General features: G+C 33.1%; 3 protein-coding genes across 6 annotated transcripts; 2 read left to right on the top strand and 1 right to left on the bottom strand.

Annotated features, from left to right (window-relative positions):
• The first annotated feature begins 967 nt into the window (after positions 1 to 967).
• LOC128166491 (IQ domain-containing protein E-like) lies at positions 968 to 15657 on the top strand. 4 transcript variants are annotated; one of them, XM_052831686.1, is made up of 24 exons: positions 968 to 1225; positions 1812 to 1868; positions 2198 to 2285; positions 2555 to 2650; positions 2766 to 2852; positions 3088 to 3243; positions 3548 to 3621; positions 3768 to 3845; positions 3943 to 4100; positions 4323 to 4445; positions 4727 to 4872; positions 5064 to 5122; positions 5379 to 5469; positions 5688 to 5850; positions 6244 to 6360; positions 6666 to 6741; positions 8569 to 8673; positions 9169 to 9267; positions 10411 to 10536; positions 11899 to 11997; positions 12526 to 12713; positions 13135 to 13202; positions 13317 to 13345; positions 13846 to 15657. In XM_052831686.1, the coding sequence occupies exons 1-24, from the start codon at positions 1208 to 1210 to the stop codon at positions 13933 to 13935; spliced, it is 2391 nt and encodes a 796-aa protein (XP_052687646.1). In that variant the 5' UTR covers positions 968 to 1207; the 3' UTR covers positions 13936 to 15657. The 4 variants fall into 4 exon arrangements, with proteins under 4 accessions (XP_052687646.1, XP_052687648.1, XP_052687647.1 ...); XM_052831688.1 differs by lacking the exon at positions 10411 to 10536; XM_052831687.1 differs by lacking the exon at positions 9169 to 9267 and having other exon boundaries at positions 969 to 1225.
• Positions 15658 to 16481: 824 nt separating this feature from the next.
• Positions 16482 to 19748, bottom strand: LOC128166519 (coiled-coil domain-containing protein 166-like). Its single transcript, XM_052831756.1, has 7 exons — positions 19560 to 19748; positions 19411 to 19464; positions 18782 to 18836; positions 18469 to 18613; positions 17898 to 17977; positions 17228 to 17404; positions 16482 to 17062 (listed from the first exon to the last, which is right to left on the bottom strand). The coding sequence occupies exons 1-7, from the start codon at positions 19697 to 19699 to the stop codon at positions 16793 to 16795; spliced, it is 921 nt and encodes a 306-aa protein (XP_052687716.1). The 5' UTR covers positions 19700 to 19748; the 3' UTR covers positions 16482 to 16792.
• Positions 19749 to 19924: 176 nt separating this feature from the next.
• LOC128166647 (U7 snRNA-associated Sm-like protein LSm11) lies at positions 19925 to 22543 on the top strand. The gene is made up of 4 exons (XM_052831938.1): positions 19925 to 20351; positions 21413 to 21552; positions 21702 to 21773; positions 21985 to 22543. Exons 1-4 carry the CDS (start codon positions 19928 to 19930, stop codon positions 22528 to 22530), a joined length of 1182 nt encoding a protein of 393 aa, XP_052687898.1. The 5' UTR covers positions 19925 to 19927; the 3' UTR covers positions 22531 to 22543.
• The last annotated feature ends 240 nt before the right edge of the window (positions 22544 to 22783 follow it).

Here is a 22783-nt window from a genome sequence, read left to right as displayed (position 1 = left end):
TTTTCTCTTTCACTATTCAAATGTTGATTTGATCGCAAAAACACTGTGACGTTCCTGTAGTTTTTTCTAATTCAGTAGTAAATGATATGGATCAAAAACTTTAAAATAAATGATGATAAAATTAAACCCTGGTTGATATAAACTTAATTTGATATAAACTTTTGATATATATTATATATAAATAATTCTGTGCAATTTTTAACTTCCACGGATTAGGATATTGATGATTTTGGGAAGTTTCATTTTTTTTTTTTTTTTGCTTGTCAATATAATATTGGAATGAGTCTGCACCGCCCACTTTCAAAAAAGACTGCCTGCTTTAAATGTAAAATGATAAATAGATAGTAGCGTCGGTAAAAATTATCATTACATGTACTACTCTACAAATGTATGATTAAGCTATAGTCATAATGATTCAAAGTTAATTAAGAATCAGAAATTTACAAACCATGTCTCTGTCCATTTGTTTGGTATTATCAGTTTTTAGTGTATTTTACAAGAAAAACGATTGATATAAATACCCGCAGAAGATACTGTATAAAATAAATACATATAACTTTTGGTAATTTTGTATGACTTTTAATCTTTGAAAGATAGTGTCTTCAACAGTATACACCGCATATGTACATTACATATGTGAGCATAGTATTACAATGTATTCAGTCATATATTGATATTCATTATTATTTCAAATACTTAAAATATGAAAAACCGATTTAATGTTAATTTTCATCCCCTTTTATTTGAGGTTTTTTTTTTTGGAGGGGGTGTTTTTTTGTTGATTTTTTTTTTTTTTGATTTGAGGTTTTCTTGATTTAAACAAAATAACGTCCAAGAAAGTTTTTTTGTTTATTGTATAAATATTTTGCTCTCTTCTGAGAAGAAAAACGCACAAGATATCATTTTTTTATGTACCCCCCCCCCCCCCCCCAAAAAAAAGAAAACCCATTTTAACCCTTTTTCCGTTAATTAGACACACCATCGACTTCCATGACACCTATTTACAAATGACAACAACAGTGGCACATTGTTGTGATATGATTTGAGGCCGCTATCAGACAAATAGAATTATTAAGCATGTGCAGGTAGTTTTGACTATTCGAACATATATTTAATATCATATCGATAACATGCATTTTACCGGGAGCTGATTTCTACAAAAAATTGCCTATGTCAAGTTTGGACACGAGAGAGTTGCACGTTTACTATGCCGAAAAAGCCAACAGTAAGTGATTTATCAATAAAATGATGTTATGTCAGAGGAATAATAAAATTCATGATTAACCAATATATTCACTACCAATTTTACAGTTGTCTGGATTTAAAATTTGAAAATAGTTGTCATGACAATTTGAATAAACATTGTATGTACATGGTCTCTGTTGCTCTGTGTAATGATGAATGGAAGGTGGCGATATTTCCCATCAAGCATGAATACACCAATCAATATTTTCAATAGATGCAATTTTTCAGAATGATCTATCAATTCATTGCTTTCTCAGAATTTAAACATGATGTAATGTTAATTCTGGTATTTCCAAACGTAATCGTAATATATAGATGAACACTGAACAGGTAACAATTAACCCTGCACGGTAACTGCGGTACTGATCTTTTGCAGGGCAAAATGTGGTGAAATGTGATGTAACGTCAATTGTTTCATTTATGTCATTTAATTATTTACCTACAATTTCGGCAAAGTACATATCAATTTGCCCTGCAAGAGAGCAGTACAGCAGTTATCGTAAAGAGGTCTACACATGTTATAGCTGATACAGTTCAATGTATGAAGCGTTTTATAAATTTTGCAGAGATATTATTCTGATGACTATGAGTCAGATCCTGATCTTCACACTGTAACAACACTGGTAAGTTTTATAAATCTTTTAAGAGTATGTTTTGTTACACATGCAGCCAATGTTGATATGTCAATAGTGATTGTATATTTTTAAAATTTGAATGAATTATACTCGGTCCCAATTTGTTCTCGCATTAGTATTGGATAATTATTCAATATCTATAAATACCTAGAAAATCAAACATACCGGTAATCATTCACTAGTATTCAAATGGATTAATTTATCCTCCAAGATGCCACCTTGAATTAACACATGTTTCAGGTTAAAGAATGGGGGCATTGTTATATATATGACTATAAAGTAGAAATTATCATAATTTTTGGGGGTACAATTTCAAGATTTCAAGAAACACTGCCCCAGTAAAGGCCAAGAAGAAGGAAGGTAGCAACAAAAAGAAGAAAGAAAAGGCAAAGAAAAACACTAAAGGTGTGGTCAATTTAATTTTGATATGATACTACCAGGTAAGTTTCAACATAAAACCCACAAGATGGAAATTCATGAATATGTGCATTTAGAAAATAAAAATCATAATTTTTCCTTGTAAATGAGATGTAATGAAGTTAATATTACAAAGAGAATCAACTCATGGAAAGATAATTTACTGATTCATGTATCAGCATGTGTAAAGAGATAATTTACAGATTCATGTATCAGCATGTATATATTCATTGCGTTCAATCATTTATTTTGAGCAGCTACTCCCCGCAACAGAGCCCAAAGTGCCCCGCCCTCCAGAAGTGGTCGAACAGGCCATGATCTGTGGATGACAGCTGTGAAGAACAGAGAAACAGGTCAGTGATGTAAACTCAGTGAGATCTATGTTTATGCATGTACCAAATACATTTATGAGGTAAATTTCTCATGTTTATGAGGATTTCTAATGTAATCTTTACATTTCGTTTACAGCTTCATTAACACATCGACATCCAGAGAGTCCCAGGCACAAATCTACCACAGAGTACTGGGTGGACACCTTGAGAAGGACAGGCACAGGTAAACCATACAACCCCCACCCATCCCAGTTTAAAAAAAAATAACTGTTGACATGTAGTTCAACCAATTTATTTATTATATATTTTGTAGTTATGTACATTTTTGTGTGAACATATGCAAGTGTTTCATATGTGATAGTGTACACTGTATTTATTAATGAAAGTACAGTTTTATAAATTTGTTTGTATAAGGTGCAGGATTTGAATGTAACTGTGTCATTGATTGATGATTTCAGGAATCACCACACAGAGCACAGGAAGTGTAGGCACTACCAACACCTTCACCAGGCTGAGGAGACCCAATGAGGCAGCCATGGCTTACCTGAGCACATCTTCCTACATGAGACAAATGATGGGAACAGAAAAAAACAAAAAATACAGCGACCCTACAGGTAGTTCATAACTGAGACCATTATAAAGTGTATTAATTTGCCAGAAATGAAGAAATGATTATACCTATGTACTTTATTCGTGTCATCTGAAAATAATCCAAAATTATTCACCATGTAGTGCAGTGTATGGTGTTTCCTTTTAAGGATGCTTCTGAAGATCTAAATAAAACTTTTTCGACAACTGTAAAGGCGTTTTAGAATGAAAAATCTAGTTTTTCTGCTTTAAAAAAGTCATTTTAAATGAATTTGATAATGAGTTTTGAAAGGTCAGTTTTAATTAACGTCTGTTTTTCTTTTTTATCAGCAAAACCTCCATCTGGTACACCAGCATATAGGTCCCAGGAGGAATATTATGAGCAGGTGCTCGAACTCAAAAAGGTAAACACTTAGTCCTCATGACCTCATTTCTATGAAATGTACATGTGTAAAATGCCAACACAAGTAATTGTTATATGATCGAAGACCAAAAATAGGCTTTGAAAGTTTTTGAAAAAAAAATTCCTTATACATGTATTTCCTTTCAGCAAATCAAATCTTTAAATCAAGAGATTTCGGTCCTCCGGGCAAAAGCTCGCCGAACAGAAGAGGACAACATTAAGAAAGTAGGTACTCCTCAGTTTACATAGAAATTGATATTGCCTTCACATAGTTATATACTTCATTTGAGGTGAACTCACTTGGTGATATTTTGTGTAACAGGAAAAAGAGATAGAAGGTTTGCTCGATCCAACCAAGAATGAGGAAATGCGACGGACGATGGGCGAGAAGCGTGCCGAATCAGGGGCCGTAATCCAAAGTCTCAAACAGAAGATTCTCAAATTGGAAAACCAGATTAGAGACAAAGAAGCAAATTATGCGTAAGTCTTTGGAGTTGAAATTGCATTGTAAGCAATTCTTTACAATGTATCAATCAGTGTGCAACATTTCACCAAGTAGAAAAGTTCAGTGTTAAAGGCGGTGATGCTTTCAATCATCATTGAAAGCATTTTCAGCTTGATTGTTGGTGCTAGTTTAATCTTGGAATTGAAAATAGTTTTTAGTTTTATAAATCCTGATACATTATTTTTCCTTTGCAACAGAAAATTACATGCTGATTTAAAAACCACAAAAGTAGAAGAGATGAAAGTCCAACTAGAAATGTGTTACCAAGAGATTGTCAGATTACAGAATATGAAAGATACAGGGATGACAAACCATGCGAGGTATGTAAAATATATATTTCAATTAACTTTTTTAATTGTTGCTTGTTGTTTTCATCCATGAGAGTAATATAAAAATTTAATGAGATTAATATAAGGTAAACATACACATGTACATATCAAATTTTAAAGCTCTTAGATTGTGAGCATATTGTTGGGAGTTGTTAAAGTGATTGGTTCAGCTGATTTGAATGGTTGATTTAATAAGATACATTTACTATTCTGTGTGCCCTTTTTAAGGAGACACAATGTTTAACAAACACATCTTGTCAAATATCAAACAGGACTCCAACCAAAGAAAACAGTGCCAAGATAAGAGCGCTGAATGAAACCATCCTAAGAATCAATAAACAGAACGAGGAATTACAGCTGGAGATTAAAGACTTAAGAGAGGACCTCAACAGAGAGATGGAGGGCAAAAAGTTTTCTGGTAAGGGTTTACAATCTTGTACTCAGTATGTATACAGTCATGTTCTTGTAATCAATGGATGGTGAAGATTTTGATGTGAAATTTGCGAAGTTAACTGTGATAGTAATGAACATTTATTATCTGTGATTATTTTACTGGGTGAATGTACCGTTATATTCAATTGAAAGAATGCATGAATGATTCTTCTACAGGGGACTATGAAGACATGAATAAGAAACAACTCTTGTGTGTTGTTAATAACTTAGAAAAGGTACGAGACACTTGTGTATATGTTATTGCAAAGGAAAAGTCCACAACCTGGATTACTAATTTTACATTGCATTATAGTTACCGTATTCAATTAATGGGCAGTTCATCAATTAAAGTTAAGAACTGCAATTTTTTTTTTTTAATACTATCGTGAATTTTATATCCATTGAATTGACAATAAGACATTTCACTTTTATATATTACGCGGGATCAAATAAAAGACAACTATTATATTTCATTTTTTATTCTTTTCCCAGAGATTAGAGAAAATGAAGAAATCAGGGGGAGACCACGATTCCCTACAGTCATATGACAGTAAGGTGGACAAAAAACGCAGACCTAGTTCAGGTGGGTCCTTTGCTTTATCATAAAAATGCTTTATTTAATGAATTGTCTACAAATTAAAGTTTTATTTAAATTGCCTTAATTTGGTTCACATTTATTTGAAATGTATAAAAAGTCAAATGGTTTTATTAAAAAAAAAAACTAGATGAAGTTAGTGATGTCCCCTCGCTCTTTTACCCGCTTAGTGGATTATTATAGGTTTTATTTTATGACTATTTCAGCTACTGCTGGTAAGATAGAACTGTCAGGATCCCTGGAAGACAGGCTTGATCAGTTAGACAAACGGGAAACTGAGCTGTTAGGAGAATTAGAGAAGTCCAAAAAACAGGTCAAGAGGTTGAAAGACGAGAAAACAGAAAACAGACAGAGGATGGAGGAATACGAGTGAGTGACATCATTTTCAGATGATATTACTGGTATTGGTATTAGACCTGATATAAAAAGTCAGCCAATATACAATGTACCTGGAGTCAATACATGTAGGAGTCAATACATGTACATGTGGTTTCATATATATTTGCTAAATATTGATTTTTGTGGAATTAAACGTGTTAAGTTGATCAATGAAAATAAATGTTCATTTAAGTGCAATGTCTACAAACATTTTGGATTGATAGGATCATGGACCATGAATTTACGTATGCTTGAAACTGTAATTTTTATAAAATCCACAAAAATTGATACCCACGAATATTAATGAATCCTCAGTATGTTTATACTGTATGAGTAAATCTAATTTATAATTAAATTATAAGGAAAAATTTCTTGTTCCTCCAGAAAACTGATCAATGACCTGCAGGCAGAGATTGACTACCTGAATGACAGACAAGGGAAGGGGACGCCCCGCCGAGGGTTACCCACCAGAGCTTGTGCCCCCAGGCAACAGTCCCCAAGGTACGGTGTCACCAGAACTGAAATTTTGGTGAAAGTCTTTGCTTTTTCATGACTAGAAACATCATTTAGAAGTAAATTCTTTTTAGTTTATTGCACAGTTTTGAGTGCATAGTATTGCACATTAGCATTTACAAAATGCAGGAAAATTGAATAAGGAAAAGAGAACGGAAAAGGTTGTCTGGTCTACATTAAAACAATGTCAACTTCCTAAATAAAATTATATATTGACATTTAAATATTCATTTTTTGCCTTTAAAGTTGTATATGTTGACCTGGGTTTTATAGATTGATTTATTTTTGTACAGAAACAGCCGACCGCCAAGTGGACGCAAATACTCTGTGGACAGTACGTCATCAGAAGATAGGCGGCGGCGTAGACAGGTCAGTTAATCTACATGTATATTAAGCTAAAATACTGTGGAATCATCATTGTTCGTTGGGGACCAACGCTCGTGACTTTCGTCGATAATCCTTGCCCATGAATTTACATCCCCATGAATGTATATACAAGCATTTTTTTAATTCTTATCAAAATATCCCAAACTTGCTACCAATGAAGACGTAATGTCCCCATTAACAATAAAAATTTTGGCTACCCAAGAATATTGACTTCCTAAAATAAAAATGATTCCACAGTATATAAACATGAAAAAGCTAAATTATGCATGTACATAAATTCATAAGCTAGAATAAACATGCATGTATTAAAAAGAGAAGTTAAACATGTTGTGATATAGTGAATTCAGAAACAAAAGCAAGAAGATTGTATCTGAATTAACCACGGTTTCTGTGAAATTACAAATCTACAGCATGTATTTAAAGTGTACATTATTATGGTGATGCAAGAATTTTGTTTGAAATGGCATATTTTGAAGATCTGATATTATACATGTTTTAGTATATATCTTATAATTTCAAGTTAAAATTTCATACATATGTATTAATATTAGTAAGTATATTTTGCTAGAGGTATCAAAAGCAAATATATTGCATGACAGGCTTGGGGCGAATTACATTGTAAAGTAATGCATTACATTACAATTACTTCATGAATTTGGGCATTAAATTACCATTACCATTACTTGATTTTCTTGAAGTAATGCATTACATTACCATTACATGAGTAAAGTAATGCATTACCATTACCATTACTTTGTTTTAAAAAAGCAAAGCTAATAAAGAGTTTTTGCAAATGTTTCAAATATAAAACACTCTTTAACATATCTAGAGGTTCATGCTCAGTATTAGGTTCAAATTCAATGACTATACAAGAGTCCAAAGAGTTTCTATCAGTCCAAACTAATGTACAGTGTACTTAATATACAATAGAGAGAGAGAAGAGAGAGAGAGTGAGAGAGAGAGAGAAAATAAGTAAGTAAAATTATTTTCAAATGGGTTATAATGTTGGAGGTGATATTTATTTTCATCATGGATGGACAGTGCATTCATTTTGCTTTTAAAGGTGCATGTCTGTCTCCTATTCTATTGGGACATAGCGAAGGGAAGGGGATTGGGGTGTTTAGCACTTCTTATAACAATGGATTATTTTGATACTTAGATTATCCTGGGGGCATAGTGTGTTGTTGACACATTTCTTATTGAAGTGCAAACTAATTGGAGTAAATTGTTTAAATGATTAAAAACTCTTAATAACAACACTCTTAAAAATGTTATGAAATTGTGCTGTTATATTTAGTAATACATGTATTAACAATTCAAAAATGAATTTTTTAAAAACTTTTTTAATAATACAATTAAAACATTTTTATCTCAAGAATTATTTCTTTCTTCTTTAAAAATAAATTTAATCAAATTCAATTTCAACTATTCATTTATTCATCACATTTTTAAAAGTGAACATGCATAAATAAGCATTATAGTAATGCAAAGTAATGCCATGTAATGCCAGCATTACACTAGATTTTGGAAAGTAATTAATTACATTACCATTACTTGTAATGCTAATTTTGTGGCATTACACATTACTAGCATTACTTTGAAAACATGTAATGCATTGCAATGCATTACCATTACATTTAGCATTACCCCAAGCCTGTTGCATGTACATCTTCCTCTTTCTGTGGACGAATGTGGCTAATTAACTACCGGTATGTTATTGATTCACCAGAGTATAAAATGGTTTGAATAAAATTTCATTGATCATGGAATTCAATCATTAAATAAAATCACATTATAATATGTTTGTAGGAACAGGAGCAGGAGGAGAGAATAGAAAACTTTACAAGACAGCGAGCAGCCAAAAAACTACAGAAGGAATGGAAGAGTCATCGACAGGGGGCAAAGGAAAGAGAGGTAATGAAACATATTATATAAGTAACACAACATACTGCATAGTCATATAGTACTCATATTTACAATGGTTCCTAGTATATATATGTGGCATAGATATACTGAATTTCTCTGGTGACTTTTGTTTCAAACTCCTTTTTAACTAATATAAATAAGTTGTAGGTGGAATATTGTACTATATTGCATAACAAAACTAAACTTAACCAACTATATATCTTGCTTTGTGTTATTTATCCTTGATAAATATGTACATGTACTGAACCACACATAATTTTTTGAATGTGAAATTTTTTTTCAAAATCATATGGTTACACAGAGAGAAGAATGAATTCATGTTTTGTTTGCATGTTATTTTGAAAATGTTGCTGATCACATATTATTTTTAATTTAAATTAATGTTTCATGCATGTTTTTTTTTTCTATTTAAAATATCTATATCAAAATATTTATCAATGCATGATGACTGTGCTTATAATTATGAATAAACCATTTCCCCAGGAGTTAAATGAATTAGCCAATAAGCACCGCGAAACGGTGGCTGCTCGTAGAATTCAGCGAGAGTGGCGAGCTTACCACAAAGAGGTCGAAAGACGACATGTAGGTGATTTGTTGTTTGGCCTGCCTGGTTTTTTGCCTTCACTCCTGCATTTTCATCCTCCCGACTGTTCTTTTTTAACTTCACCAGTACGAACTAAGTGTGTGACCCACCCTTACTAACCCTCACGTTAACAGTATTTTGTCAGTGTGTTTTTTTGGGTTTTTTTGCCGGATTATCAAAAGTTTGCTTGCTTGTTAAATTTAATATATATTACATCTTAAAATTTTGGCACAGCGTGTCTGTAAATAATGTAGCCCTCTCCCAAATGTTTTTGTTGGGGGTGAGGGGGGAGGGCTCCTTTCCAGAAAATGTTGGATAAATGAATAGGAAAGGGAAGTTGGTATGGAAGATGGCTGTACATCTTCTTCATCGTTTCAGAGAGTAGTAGTCTTAGGAACTAGTACTGCTTCTGATATTTGATACTGAACGTTACATATCGTCAAGTTGTAATGATACAACAGTCAATTTTTTTAATGGCCAAAATTTTTTGATGTTTGTTTTATCTTACTCACAGCAGAAAATTTGCACGAAATTATGCATGTTAAAAATCTTCATTTGATACAGGTAAAACTGAAAAACTTAGATTTCTGTGTTTAAATCTGAGCTTCTTTACATGTTTTTACTAGTGTTCATTTTATGTATACTGTTCATGAATTACATGTAATGGACAAAAAGCAGTTTGAAAGTAATGTGATTCAAGTACATTAACAGTATATTTGTATTTGCTTGTACATGTGGGGGACTGGTACTAGTGCTGGTTTACCTGTACATGGTAAATGAATGCAGATAAGAACCTTACACATACTGTTATCAATGTACAGTAAAACTTGGTTAGAGTGAACACGTTTATAATGAATTGATGCTTACAGCAAAGTGATTTTCATTCTCCGAGACTTTATTACATAGTGTTCGCTTGACGGATATACCTAATACGAATTACGCTTAGAAATGATGAAAAATCACCAGCCCCTTGCACTTCGTTATAAGCGTGTTGTATTGTTGGTATATTTATGTGTACCTTGATTGGTAATATCTCATTGTTAGATAATCTTTGATGTACAGGTAAAGTGAAGACGTTTTCAAAAACAAAATTTTCAATGCAGTGCTTTTGATCAAATTACTCAATTATTTTTTATCACCAGCAAGAGGAGTTAGAAAGTAAGGTCAATCAGGTGAAAACAAATCACGCAGCCCGAGTGATTCAGACTAAGTGGAAAAAACACAGAGGTGATGCAGACAAAAAGAAAGAGGAGGAGCGGCTGTTCAATGTAGGTCGGAAGTTTGAACTGTGCCTGCTTGGTCTTTAACTGCTTTTTGGGGGCAAATCTGACCATTGACAATCTAAAAACTTATGTTCTCTCTGCTTGCTTTTGCTGACGAGAAGTGGATCTTCTGCTTTTGCGCTGGTCATATTGTTCCAAGATTTTCAGAAAAGAAATGGTTCTGTGTATAAGGTGTGTGTGATTGTGAACTAATTATGATACTGCTTGGACAATAACCGCATTCTGGAGAACTCTGTATTGATCTTTTTGTATGAATTTGCAAAGGTCTTGCTTTCCAAACATTCTATCATATGTTTTTTGCATATTCATAATATTGAAGAGTGGATCTCTGTGTGAGCTCGTGCTGTGAAAACTAAAGCTGTCCTCTGTGCAATTCTAGCCAACATGACAGTCTAAACTTTGGCATTTGTTAGATTTGCAGTTGGCAATTATGCTAATTGCAAACCATTATTTACATTTTAAGAGAGTTCAATGGGTGTGGCCATTTTTATACTATATTTATCTCTTTAAGAAGAAGAGTTCCATATAAATTTAGGATATAGGAAGATATTCATATTTTAAAGCAAATATTATATAAGATTTTTCTTTACCGAAATAAAGTTTATAGCTTAAACCTTCATTTGTAAACATGTAAGGTAGATCTGAAGGTTAAGATGTTGATTAGCAAGCCTCCTAAATAAATTGAATTATTGTTAGTAAAAGTATTGCTCATTACTATCATTACCTTATGAAAGATGTTGATGTTTTGTCATTAATTTGCTAAATTGAAAATGATTAGTTCTCTCAATAATGCGCTGGCTTTGTTTTTCAAACATGTCAAAAAATTTCATTTTTCAGCCTTTTCTAGATTGATGTATATTGGCAACAAACTCACTACATATTCTCTACAAGCTTGATGCTTTGTTGATACGTGCCAAACATTATAACATACATGTATATCTTTAATTCTAAGTGAATACCCCAGCTTATGTAGATTAACTCTCTATTAATAAGAAGAAAAGCAGCTTGCATGGTTAATTTGAGAGGTCCACTGAAAGTTTGCTGTGCAGGTTGTGATTTTTATCCTGTTTGAACAAATGGGGGAGATGGCAGTTTATGATTGCTTTTTTAATTTAGCGTGTATTCAGTCAAGAGCATAATAGAAATTTATGAATTTTGTAGCTGTTAAAGTTGTAGTATAAGAATTTTTAATCTTTACCTTTTACTTTTAGATTCACACAAATTTAGAACACATATTTGAATAAAATGTACTGAACATGTATGTCTGAAATGATCATTATTTTGAATGGATTTGAAATTTTAATGACATGTTAAAAAAAAGTGATATGCTTGCTTGTATGATTATAGGAGAAAGTTGAAGATTTCCGTCGGAATCGTGCAGCCAAGACTATCCAAAATAGATGGACTGGCTACAAATATCAAAAACACGAAGAGGAAGTAGATGAGGTATTGAGATCTTTTTGTAATCATTTTGTAATCAATTCAAAGAAAATTACTGTAGAAAACTTTTTTTCTTGTGATTTTTTGTAACTATGTAAGATTTTGATGAGAATTATGCACTTGGCTTCTATCATTACATCAGTTGTTGATTACCAGTAGAACTTGATAAAAAGAATTCATTTTCTTCATTCTGATGTATAGGTATCTGTAATATGAATAGAATCAAAGAATACACAATTATGGATTATATTCTGACTTTTTCTAAAGTTAGATAAATTTACTACCAATCAAATAGTGTTCTGTAAACGTTATATATTTAGCATTTTTGATATTTGGCGGAATATGATATTTCAGCAAATTAAATTGGATTTCATTTAGTGCATTTCTGAATGTACTTATTATCTACTTATATATTTTAATTTGGCGATGTACTTGATTTATCAGAAGCCGTTTTTCGCCAAAAACGCTAAATAGAATACACAGCCAAATGTAATACGTTAACTGTAATTGCTTACTGTTGATCTGTATTGGTAGGCTGCTGAGTTAATTGGGTCGGCTCTGAGGGGACACAGTACACGAAAGAATCGAATGAAGCGATACATGACGGACTACGACGACTATGATGATGACGATGACAGTGAGGGGTACAGTAATGCAGTAGACCTGATACAGTCCAGCGTCAAAGGGCACTACAACAGGAGAACCAAACTGAAGACATACAGGTTACTTTGGTTTTTATCAAAAACTTCTTTAAAACCCTTGAAATTCCATACAGTCTCATCAAGATATCACGGGCTCTGCAATGATTTAATTATTGCACAAGTGACGACATTCTGAAAACATCAGGGAGGCAAGTGAATGAAATGATGCTGAACTAATTTTTCATGTGAAAGATTTTTAAAGTCCAATACTGTTTTTTACATTCCCATCCCTTTAATGTTAATACCTAGCTTTACTAAAAGTGGATCCTGTGATATGATGTCTACTTTTTTAGTCATCAAATTATGTAAAACACACCATAAAGGCATTGTGGAATCAAAGCTAACATGAGACTGATGTCAACAGTGTATGGGTACTTACTAGTACAATGTATCTATTGTTTGAGTAGCAGTTGTCCAGATTTTTTCATTGTTTTCTCTGTAGAGACGACGATGAAAGCCCGGTGAGAAATACACTTCCCAATGGAAGAAGGGCATCTAGACCATCCTCAGGTAGGTTTCTATTTCCAGATGAAATAGTGAATTTCAAAGTGTGTAACATGGATTAGATTTTATTTAATAACTAATGGACTGTAGACTTCTGATTTAAAATTTTTGATTTTCCAGCTGTGTCAAGAACAAGTTTCGGCTCCAAGGTGAGTTTATTATTTGTAAAACTTGCATTAATAGGCAGTAAGGAACATGCTTTCTAGTAACTGTAGTAAATTGCAGATACTGGAAGTTTCCTAGCTTATGTACATCTAGTGGGATAATGGACATTGGTTGTGAGGTAGTAAATATGACCTCTTGACTCATTCAAAAATTAATTCACACAGGAAAGAACTTTTTAGCTCTTCTGAAGGTTCATATAACGAAAATTATTTACAAGTGTAAATATTGTATTTTGAAGTAAAACTGTAACTTTTCGAGGCAAGAAAAGACATGGAAACATCTGAGAATTAAAGAATTAGATAATAATTAAAAATTACAAAGAAACAGAGATATTGATTCCAACTGGTTCTTTGCATACACATTTCATTAAAGATGTCCATGTTTAAGTTGTCAAAGCTCAACTGTGTACCATGATAGGAATATTAAAGAAATTTTTATACCTTTTGTACAACTGTAATAGATTAAAAACTATTGTTTCTTGTAGAAAAACTCTGGATTTGGCGAAAGGCCGAGTAGCAGAGGCAGCCATCGAGCACATGAATCTTATGACGACGATGACGACATCCAGTTCTAATGATCAAGGGATGCGAGATATTCTACATATACGTAAACAAGCAGTGAATGGATTTTTGATGATAGACATTTTCATAGTGTCTCATCATACAGAATATTTAATTTGTTATTTCAGACCATTATCCGCTCAAATTTGTTTTTTTTTAACGTTGTTAAGTCCCAAAAAGCTGTGATACAATATCATAATTCCATATCCTGTACTCTCAAACTAGTTGCAATATAGATCAATAATGTTTAAATTATTGACTGAATTTATACTGGATTTTTGTGAAATATATATTTACATGTACTTTTCTTATAATTTATTTTGTAATAAACTATAAAAATGCATTTACTTGTACATAGACCTATTTGTACATAAGATGGTTGTACATTTTTAAGCAGAAATAATCAAAGAGCTTTTTTTCATGCTTAGATTGTTTTTTTGCAATTTTGTTTTGTCAGTTGAACAAAGATTTTATAGTGCTATGTGTAAAGTAAAGGATAACATTTGTATATAGGCAGATATTTCTTTAATGGAATTTTTTATAGATTGTACATAGTTTACAATGCTTTCGTCAGGGTAAAAGGAAAATGCTTTTTACTAACTGTAATGAAATGGTGAACTTCTTAATAGTCAGTAGTATAGCTAACAAAGAAAACAAATTTGCTTGATAATAAATATGTGCTTGTTTGTTAAGTGTTATAAATAATTTTAGCTTATGAATTTGATTCGAAATACTTGAGAAATCTGCCAAATGATTGCAACTTCATTTTATTACTGGTCCATTTTTTCCAAAATAGAATCTTGATTTGAAATAAAATGTTGAAGTACATGTTATATGATATTCAACCATCAGGATGATTTTAAATTTACGGAAAGATCTGATGTGTAATGAATTGTAAACAAGTTAATTTGCATGTGCATGTACATCTAATACATTAAACATGTACCCATATATATTTTATTTGACATTTCAGGACATTATTTTCACATACATTGTATATAGAAGTCTAATGATATTTACTATGTTATATTCTTACATATGTAGTCAGAAAACACAGACATTTTTTGACATAGTGCCATTAGATTGAAAAAAAAATTCTAGATCAGTTGCAGTGAGTATGGCTGAAGCTACCTGTCTAACAATTAATACGCATCATTTCATAAAACTTTTTTGTTGATGCTTCCAATGCATTTCATATTGTATTGCATAGAGATTTTTCCGAGATATCACTCTGTGACATGTTTTGGAGAGATCTGTCTAATGATATCAGAGATTTCACCGTGACATTTTTGGAGAGATCTGTCTAATGATATCAGAGATTTCACCGTGACATTTTTGGAGAGATCTGTCTAATGATCTGTCTAATGATATCAGAGATTTCACCGTGACATTTTTGGAGAGATCTGTCAAATGATATCAAGAGATTTCACCGTGACATTTTTGGAGAGATCTGTCTTATGATATCAGAGATTTCACCGTGACATTTTTGGAGAGATCTGTCTAATGATATCAAGAGATTTCACCGTGACATTTTTGGAGAGATCTGTCTTATGATATCAAAGATTTCACTGTGACATGTTTGGAGAGATCTGTCTAGTAATATCAGGTTGTTTTACGTGATGAAATATTTTGATGTTCATACCTATTAATAAATTATCATGTTTATGTACGTTCTTTGTATCTTTTTGTAACCTCTTTTTAACTGTTAGGAAATTAAAAAAAACAGATTCAGATAATTTTTTTTGTTGTTTTATAGTAATTGATTGCAATTCAATTGTTTACTAGGGGAATTTTTTGTGCAACTGCATTGTTTATTCAAAAGAGCAAAGGGGCTTTGACCTGAATAGGTCTTCACTTTGAATAATGGGCACTTTGTTGAAGTCAATGTTGGACGATTGTCAACATTTCTATCTGCTTAATACCAGGAAATACTGTGGCAAACATGTTACAGTGATCTGAAGCCTGTTTGATATCAACTGTCTGGAACATGCTTTCTCTCCCCACAGCCTGATTAGGCTAAAAAGCATCCATAAGTGCTTCTGGGTGAAGGGAAAGCAGTGAACTTGAATAAACTTTCTAGATTAAAGGTCAGGGTTTTAAACTTATGCTACCTTTGGCTCAGTCTGGTTCATACTTCACTCTAGCTTTGCAGTGACTCCAATTTCAAGGTAAAAGGTCAAGGTCTATAGATCATTTTGTGCAATCTTTGTCCAAAGCCTTATCCGGCTTCTGTTTTCAGCATTGTGCTTGAGAAAAAAAATGACGAAGGCCAAAGTAAAGGCAGATCTCTGTGAAAGGTCACTCTTGCTTATTTTCTCTTTCTTTTGTGATGATTTGTCTGATCTGATTTATATTTTAGCAAAATGTGCTCTGTTAAAATGGGAGTGCAGTGACCTTGAACTGAATTTCTAAGTCAACAGTCTAGGTCAAATCAAAGCCATATATGTTCCATTCATCCTCATGTTTTTTCCTAAAACAAATTTCTTGGGCTCTCTCATGTTGTCACCATCTCGATGATCTTTTAAAGATGAAATAAATGTAATACTAGTGAAGCCATATATAAAGTAGAAATGATTTTAATCAACAAAAACAGGTATAATAATCATTACATCCAAAAATGAATATGATTGAATGTCTCACAAGTCACTTTTTCATATGGTTACGGTAACATATATAGCCCTCTCCTGTAAATGCATCACTGTACAGACTGTACAATCTGAGACCAAAGTAAGTGACATATTTATAGAGCCTTCAACTGCTCACACAAATAATGAACTCCTCTGGGTTAGACACATGCAAGAAATAAAAAATATTCACTGTTCTTGCATATGAACACCGAAATATGCAGTTCCAGAATGTATACAGATTGCTTCACCTTCCTGCCTCCTCTGCCACATCCCCCTCACCGTTGTCCAGCATATCAAATGCTTTCAGCACTTTGTGCTGTCTGGTGCTCCGGAGCTTTTTGAGATCGTCAGCATACTGCTGTTCTCTAAGCAGTTGTTTTCTCTGCTCCTCAAGATCTCGCTGATGAGCCTGGTAGACACGAGTCATGTGAATAAGTTCCTGTAATTCCCTTCGTAAACGCCGGTTTTCCAGCTTGATTCTGTTGGTGTGATCTGAAAGACACTGGCTGGCCTCCTGTCAAATAGAGAAAGACAAATCTTCAGAACTCTGGTGTATTTAAACTTTTGCCTATCCATCTTTATCTCCCCCAGTCATTTCCCTTTTAGGGGCTTTATAAGAAAGGAAAGCATAATTTTCATTTAAATTTTAGTGTATTAGAAATTTAGTTGTTGGAATTACTTTGTTGGCCAATTTTTCCAAAGCCGTTATCCTGCTTTCTGAGTCTTGTTGGTACTCCCTTTTCTCTGCAAGGAATGTGGACTTTAGCTGTTGAATTGTGTCGGAGTGTTTGGACCTCATGACCATCACCTCTTTTTCCAGCTCTTTTATCTTGTCCAATTGGTCAGTTTGTAAATCCTGAAAAGGAAAAACAGTAAAGTACATGTATATACGAGTACCAGTATATTTGTTGCTTGTACACATTATTGACATGCAAAAAAATCTACCAGGAGTCATGTTATACTAACAAAAAAAGTTGGATATAAAAATTCTGAGAATTTTCCAAGATTGAATATCATATTTTTGTGATAAATAGTTCACCTACACATATAATCATAAGGATAATATAATGAGCCATTGGGTAATTATTGTGTCCTTTCCAGACAAACTTTCTTCAAACCATATACAATAAATATTGTACTTCAAACCAATCAATTCTATATTACACATAGTTATAAATCTACAAAAAAATTTAAAATAGTTATCTCACTTCTGCATTTAATACTTTGCTTTTGGCTTTTGGTTGCAAAAAACTTGAAACGGCATCAGTTTATTCCCGGACAACATATAGTATATGATGGTTATAGTACTACACTTTAATTAATACATGATTATAATGCAAAGGAAATACCTTGTATTCCTGCAGTTCTGATAACTCTTCTGTTGTTTTCTTTAGAATATTTTGTTTTTCAAACAGGAGGTTTTGAAGAGCTGCAAATGGATATTATATACATGAAATATATATATTTGTATGATCCCAAATTAAAATTTAATCTTTCAAGATTAAAGTGAAACATTAATTTTTCTACTTTGTGCTGGGCACAATTAACTAAACATTTGGTTCAAAGCTATCAACATCATTGAAATAAAAATTCTCTTCACTGAATGCTGAATTAAATGATAGTACAATGTATTCTATTTGTTCATAAGGATAAAATAAAAATTTTGATTTTTGGAATTTTGGGCTTTTAAGAAAATTGCCCTTAGTTAGACTATCCATAAGGAAAATTCATGTTAGTTGACTAAGTTAGTTAAAACTAACACATTAAACAATAAAAATTCATGTTGTCTAAGTTAGTCTAACTAAGGGCAATTTTCTTAAATACCCTAATACCCAAAATACCCAAGAATCAAAATAATTCCAAATTCAAATAATACTCTGTTTGAAAAATAAAAAAACCCCAAAGAGGTTTGGTACAAACCTTGTTTTTTTTGGTTAAACTCTTCCTCCATGTTTTGTTTCTGGAAATCAATGTTCCTGATCTCCTCTTTGTTATGGTCACTCAGTGTGATGATAGTTGTCTTACGCTTTGTGGTTTTCTTCTCCATGTAACCCATGTACTCATGCTGTAAACACATCAAAAACATGAAATTGGTCATTTAACAAAAATTACTCTTGTATCTGAGATTCATGCATGTATATTAAATATGCAAAATATGAATATAAAAAAGAAAAAAAAATTATAAACTGATAGGCAAACTCTGAATAATGATTTCTATAAATTTGATACTGACACTTTCAACTCTGACGCGGCTCCCTTCTTGTTGTAGCCACTCATTTTCTTTACGTCTGTTTTATGAGTTAAGGATCAAATTCACATAAGAAATAGAAGAGGAGGAATGAACATAACTAGGGTGGAACTTGGGACCCTTCATTTTAAAAACCAATGCTCTACCGACTAAGCTAAGCTAAAGGGTTAATCGCTATAGTAGGAACATGGCAATATTGAGCCTTATAATATCTTATACACGTTATCACACATATGCACAATGGCTTAATAACCTGCATATAGTATACACCTCTATACAATCAAAAGATACATAAATATAATGTAAACATTAACATTATCGTCATGCGCGGATCTAGAGGGGGGGTCGGGGGGGTCCCGACCCCCCCCTGGAAAATGAAAATTTATTAAATTTACATAGTAAAATTATTGCGAAAATATGCCTCGGACCCCCCCTGGCAAACACAATTATCCTTCGGACCCCCCCTGGAAAAATTTTCTGGATCCGCGCATGATCGTTAACCATGTGTAGAATTCTCTCAATTAAAAAAATAATATAAATGCATGCATGTTGATATAAACATTTGTATGCATTATTATGAAATTGGATCAAATATGAATATCATTGAAGGATACAAATCTTCAACTCGTTTCTTTGCACTCTGTAGATCAGCAGTTACTTTTTCAAGCCTAGAAAAAGAATACGTGGGCATAATTTATTCATAAACAACATTTAAATGTACACCAGAGATAACTCGAACGGGATAGTAAGTTTGCATACATACTCTTGTTGCAACAGTAACTCTTTCTCTGAAGGCTCTGGGGTACCAACTTTTCCTCCATCGGTTGCTCCGTCATCCTTATCTCCTTTCCCTCCTTTCTTTCCTTTTTTACCCTTTCCTTTTCCCTTTTTCTTTGGGGGCATCTTTTTTTCCACAGAGCACTCTTGTTGACTATAGCAACGGATTTGTTTAGATAGTTTCGCACCCTGCTTAATTCAATTTTCCAAGAATTCAACATCAAATGTAAGTAACATATGAAACATATATAATTTATTAATATGTTCTACTTTAAAAAAAAAATACATAAAAACGAGTTTTTTTCTCTGGACTTTTACGGAACTAAACAGCTATTCGGGCACTGTCAAAAAATAATGGCTGCGCCCATAGAGGAGGCAGATTCGAACACAGAAAAACGTGAAAGTGAAGTCCTCGATGTCTTGTCGTCTGCTTTCGATCCATTAAGGGCTTTATACAGTAGAAGGGTGCAATTACCATGTCCAGACATATTGCCATTAAATAATATTGCTGAATATGATTCATACAGCAAAGGTGAATCTGTTAGGCAAAGAAGAGAACAAGAGAGACAGGTGGATAGCAAACAGCAGAAAAGCACACATGAGAAAAACGTTTCTAGAAATAGTCAGAAGGAAAACCAACCAAAAGATGGTTCTTTACCCCGTACCATTGTTAATGTTGGTGATGTTTCAGGCAGTGGTGCGGATTTGGTGACAGACAAAAGTGATGGAAAAAGAAAACTTCATAGAAATAGGAGAACTGTCCTTACTAGAATGGAAGGTATACATATACTGGCCAAAGACCAATTCTCACCTGTGTGTTGTTATGTCATTTATCAACAAATAAAATTATGTACAAAAAAATGAATTAACAATGTACTAGTACAAAAAATGGTACTTTGCAAGAATTGGTCTTAGGCCAGTAGTTTATTTATCTTACATAATGTATTGTTATATAATTGATATGTGGTAATATGTTAACGGTGTGACCATTGGACTGAGCGAGGAATTTTTTGTTTAAAACAAAGACAGTTGGATCCGCCTGCCTTCTGCCAAAGTTAAACTAAACGTGGCGTGCTCAGTCTCAATTATGACTGACGTCATGTTTCATACATAGAACGTAGAAGTTGTGTCTTCGGAAATAGTAGAAGAAAAGTATGGGATTCTGAGAAATTTTTATTTCTTCTTTCAATGCTTATTTATTTCATAAGTTGATAACTTTTCTATTTAAACTTTATTCAGTATCTAAAAAATCTGTTCCTTGATTAAATGTTTTTATTTTTTTCCATCTATCAAAATTTAATAACACATACCGGTATGTGAAATTAGTTTTATCTCCTGATTAAAGCACTGTTGTTATCTGGTTTGCATAGTCAATTATTTTCATTTAGCTTACTTTCCATTGAAAACTTAGAAAGTTTTTAATAGTTATTAATGGACAATAAACCTAGAAAAGTGCCACTCATTTAATGAAGTCCCAAAATAAGCATTCAGTGCTTATAAATGCAATGTCAGTGGCTCTTTTAAAATATTATGAAACCCAATTTACATATTCCATGCTTCTTTAATTTTCTTTAATATGAGGTTTAATTCATTTATTGGCTTCTCCCTCCAAATGATCACACCATAAAACATATTACAAGTACATTTGAATTATATGGTTCAGAGAGGACAATTCACTGAAGGCACCGAATGTAATCAGCAGTAAATAGGAAAAAAATTGTGTGATTGGGCTCAAATTAACCTGGAACCCCTTCATTTGCAGATAGTGCTGAAACATTTTCTGTACATATTTACAGTCCTTGCATTATACATGTACATTCAAATCTTTCACATATCCAGGTTATGTAAGGGGACCACTTAGTGTTCTGCAAAGGTGTGTAACAGAGAGGCTGCTAATACAGGTGTGGATCCGCAGTGCAGTGGATTTACGGGGGATGTGTAAAGGATACCTCGTAGCATTTGATAAACATTTCAATTTAGTATGTACATTTTGCATTATTTCACACGTCCCACGAAAGCAATGAAATTAAAAAACAGTTGATAAATGACCAAAACCTGAAAGGTCCATGGTTCAAATCCAACCCTGTTTGTCTGTGCACATATTATTACTTCTGTCATATTCTTGCAGGCAATGATTGATGTTGATGAACTCTACAGATGCCCCATAGCAAAAGAAGCTCAGCTGCGCAAAGACAACAAGGTACTTGCATGTACATATTGAAACTTGCAACCAGTACCAAAATACATTGTAACCATATTTTGAGGAAAAGGCTTTTCTGGTATAGGTTCTTGTAATACAGTATATAAGACTTGATTCATGATCATTCTTTTGAGAAACCTTAGCCATAAAAAATAATGATCAGAAGTGAAAGTAGTTTCTGGGATAAATTCATAAGAATTTATATTTATAGAGAGAGAAAAGGAGACTGAAACAACTGAGAGAAAAAATGGCACTGCTGTCTGTGGTTGAGCCTTTGGTTACCCCATCAGAGGCAAGTTCAGTGACAGAAAGTGAAACCCAGAGTGTAGCTTTTAAAGATGCAATCTCCTCAGACACTAGGCGGCAGGGCCCACAAAAAGCAGACTCAGTTGCATTAGCTCCGGTTAATACCAAGTCTCTAAATCAGGCCATCAAAGACAGAACTTCAAAGAGTCAACTGGAATTTAATTCTGGAAGTGAAGGCACTAAACAGGTTTCATCCATTGAGGACCCAAGCTCTGGACAAGTAAATTTAGTTGAACAAAATCCAGTTGTTGAACAAATTCCATCATGTGAACAAAGCCATTCTTTGCCAAGTGCAAAGGATAAAAATTCATCAAGTGATAAAGTACCCATTTCATCTATTGAGGAGCCACCTCCCCCTTCTTTGAATTCCTCCAATCCATTCATTGAAAGACATGTCAATCAGTTATTCATCAGGGGAGATAATGTTGTTTCTGTTATGATACTGGAATAAACCAGTTGTTTAAGTTTTGTTTTATTGGTATGTCTTGCATAGTCAATGCAAAGTTATGTGTTATGAATCATTAAAAAGGTGTATGTGAACACTTCTCACTCTTTTTAGCTCACGTAAGCTGAAACCTCGCCATTTTATTGATGTCAGATATGTACATCTACACCGACTTGAATATCTGGTCGTTGGGTCAGCCCGTTCAAGTTCGTGCATGCGCGGATCAAGAAAATTTTTCGCCCCCCCCCCAAGTCCGCGC

This window comes from Crassostrea angulata, chromosome 10 (assembly GCF_025612915.1).
Source record: "Crassostrea angulata isolate pt1a10 chromosome 10, ASM2561291v2, whole genome shotgun sequence".
Taxonomy (NCBI): domain Eukaryota; kingdom Metazoa; phylum Mollusca; class Bivalvia; order Ostreida; family Ostreidae; genus Magallana; species Magallana angulata.
The sequence above is the reverse complement of the archived record's forward strand: the minus strand, read 5'-3'. Positions and strand labels throughout refer to the sequence as shown.